This window comes from Chaetura pelagica, unplaced genomic scaffold, assembly GCF_000747805.2.
Source record: "Chaetura pelagica isolate M959 unplaced genomic scaffold, ChaPel_1.0 scaffold228, whole genome shotgun sequence".
In the NCBI taxonomy this organism is placed as follows: domain Eukaryota; kingdom Metazoa; phylum Chordata; class Aves; order Apodiformes; family Apodidae; genus Chaetura; species Chaetura pelagica.
Window position 1 is genome coordinate 56,136 of NW_009954225.1, and position 2,550 is coordinate 58,685.

General features: G+C 46.2%; 1 protein-coding gene across 1 annotated transcript in view; it reads left to right on the plus strand.

The window, feature by feature from the left end:
• Positions 1-2,550, plus strand: part of LOC104394002 — a 13,518-nt gene that overhangs the window by 9,881 nt on the left and 1,087 nt on the right. The window contains exon 3 of the mRNA XM_010003536.1: positions 2,219-2,549. Within this exon, the coding sequence (XP_010001838.1) occupies positions 2,219-2,549 (331 nt within the window). The remainder of the gene's footprint in view (positions 1-2,218; position 2,550) is intronic.

Below are 2,550 nucleotides of genomic sequence, written 5' to 3' on the forward strand. Positions count from 1 at the left end.
AGGAATGCATAGTTTCTGGGGTGCTGTTTTGCTCGTGCAACTTCAGGGGCTCTTCATTTCAGCATGGGTTTTGTCCCTGCTGACTGCAGATGTGGCTGTTTCCTTTGCAGGTTAAGGAGAGAGGCCAGAAGAGAGATGACTGGTTGGGTGTGACTGCTGTGTTGTGACAGGTTGTCCTCTGAGAAGTCATGATTGAGGACATGTACAAAACCAAGCCATTATATGTGCTGTTTATATGGAAACAACACCTAAGATGTGGGCTGTCATTCAAAGCACTGATTACTTACACAGTGCTATAGTAAGTGGTGGTGGGTGCACTGAACAAGGCACCGGAGTAAATGTTTGTTTCAGAGCTTCAGAGAGCGTTGTCTCTATTTCCAGCCTGCTGTAAGAAAAGATTCCAGGCTATACACTGCCTAATGTGTGAGACTTCACTGCAGGCTGCTAGGAGCTCTTTGGTACTGACATCAGTATCAAAACCAATTTCTGAAACAGGCTGGTGACCTTTTCTTATTCCCTTTGCGCACAGCTGGAGCAAACATCAGTGCTTTGTGAAAGCATTTTTCATGGCTGCAGAAACCTCCAAAGGTCTCAGATGCTACCCCTGCTTTTCTGTGCTGTGAAGAGGATTTGAGGGCGCCTCTCAGCAGGTTGCACCGAGTGCTGTGCATGTAGCAGATGCTTTGCAGGGAAGACACAAGACATAGTTCCAGGGGATATAAACTGGTCTCTACTTCTGGGTGGCTGGCAAGTCCTGGGGCAAGTCACTCCCTGTGCCTCTGTCTGCAGGTGTGGTGTGGAGGTGTTGGGATGAAATCTCTTCAGGGTCACTGTAGATGGTGGAAGGGGAAGCTGTCCAGCTGTGCACCAACGTTTCTGCACTGCATGAACCACTGCAGGTGAGCTGGGGAAGGAGACGGCACTTTCCTTCCCTGCCACCTCCCCTTTTAACTGTGGCCTAAGGAGCAAGTGTCAGAGCACTCCTTGCAAGGCATGAGTGTGCTGCTGGTTCCAAAAGGCAGAGAGGCAGTGGGACCTTCCCCTTCTCTCACACCTCTTTGTGTTTTGTATTTTGTGGGAGACACCCAGTGGACATTGCTGTGGCACTGCTGAAATGACACCAAAAGGCACAGGTTTTGCAATGAGACAGAAGAAACAAGAACTTGCTTTTTACCCCCCCTTCCGCTGATTAAGTGGAAGAGAGAAAAGAGAATGGTCCATTCACAATTACAGAGAACAGTGAAAGAAAGGATTTGTTTTCCTTTTTGCATTTGCTGTTCATTTGCTAAAACCATGACAGTTTGTCACATTCATAATGACAGTTCCACCTATGGGCTTGTAAGCCATGTGCTTGTGCAGACTGATGGTCTGCATGTGCCAAGGACACAGTCTGTAAGTACCCATCACTTAGGTGTGAAAAGCTTTTATTTTTTATGCTTCTCTTGTGATCAGCCTGAAATTCAGCTGTCAATAACAACCAGAGTAGGGGCTGCATTTGAGTAGTGTGGTTCGATATGCTGCTGATAATAAGGACCATTGATTACAGCCCTGTGGAGCAACAGAACATTGTTTCCAGAATTTGTTTTTTATGCAAAATGAAAACAAATGTTTACAATTGTGCTTCCACTGTCACGGTTCAGCTTGATTATGTAGAGAGACTGTATATTCATCTTCTTCTCCCCTGTCTTCTGATGTGAACATGCGACCTATTTATTTTCCTCTTGTACATTTCTAAATGACACGTTGCTTTGCAGTGCTTACACCTGTGGGTCTGTTGTCAGGATGTGCTCCATTGTTTTGTGCTGTACATTTCTGTCTTTATCTGTCTCTTTTAAAATATGTCTGGTTAAAGATAATTTTACTGTCATCAATATGACATTCTAGGTGGTTTTTGTAGACAAAACGGGAAGTGGTACAACCTCTGGTTTCACAAATGAAGCAATTCAGAATGGGCTTGTTGCTGGGATTGGGCCCTGCACACAGCCCTGGCACCCCCAGAAAAACCCACCTTGCATTTGTTCTAAAAGCAGATTGCCTCAAATCCCACTGTGTCCCACAAATCTTCATGCACAAAACCAGTGTCCCCAGTTTCCTTTGGGAAATCGACTGTAGTACTTTTTTTTTCCTTTTTAAGGACTTTTTTTTTTTTTTGGGAAAAGCTCATCCCACACACTGACTGCTCCTGCTTTCTTTTGTCTTTCCCCTTCTCCCTCTTCCAGAGCAGGATGAGCGAGCAGCAGAGCTCAGCAGGGAGCAGAACGAGAAGACCATTCGCAGCACGCAGACGGCTCTCCGCAATTTCCGGGAGTTCCTCATCTCCAAGTACCCCTCTGAGACCCGGGAGATCTACGTCATCCCCTGCAAAGAGCTTGATGCCTACCTTGCTTCCTTCTTTGTGGATGCCAGGCAAAAGGATGGGTCTGAATACGAGCCAAACAGTCTAGCCAACTATCAGTGTGGGCTGGAGCGGTATCTCAAAGAGCACAGGTATGGGTACAGTATCACGAGAGATAAGGAGTTCAAGAGGTCCCAGGAAGCTCTTAAGCAAAA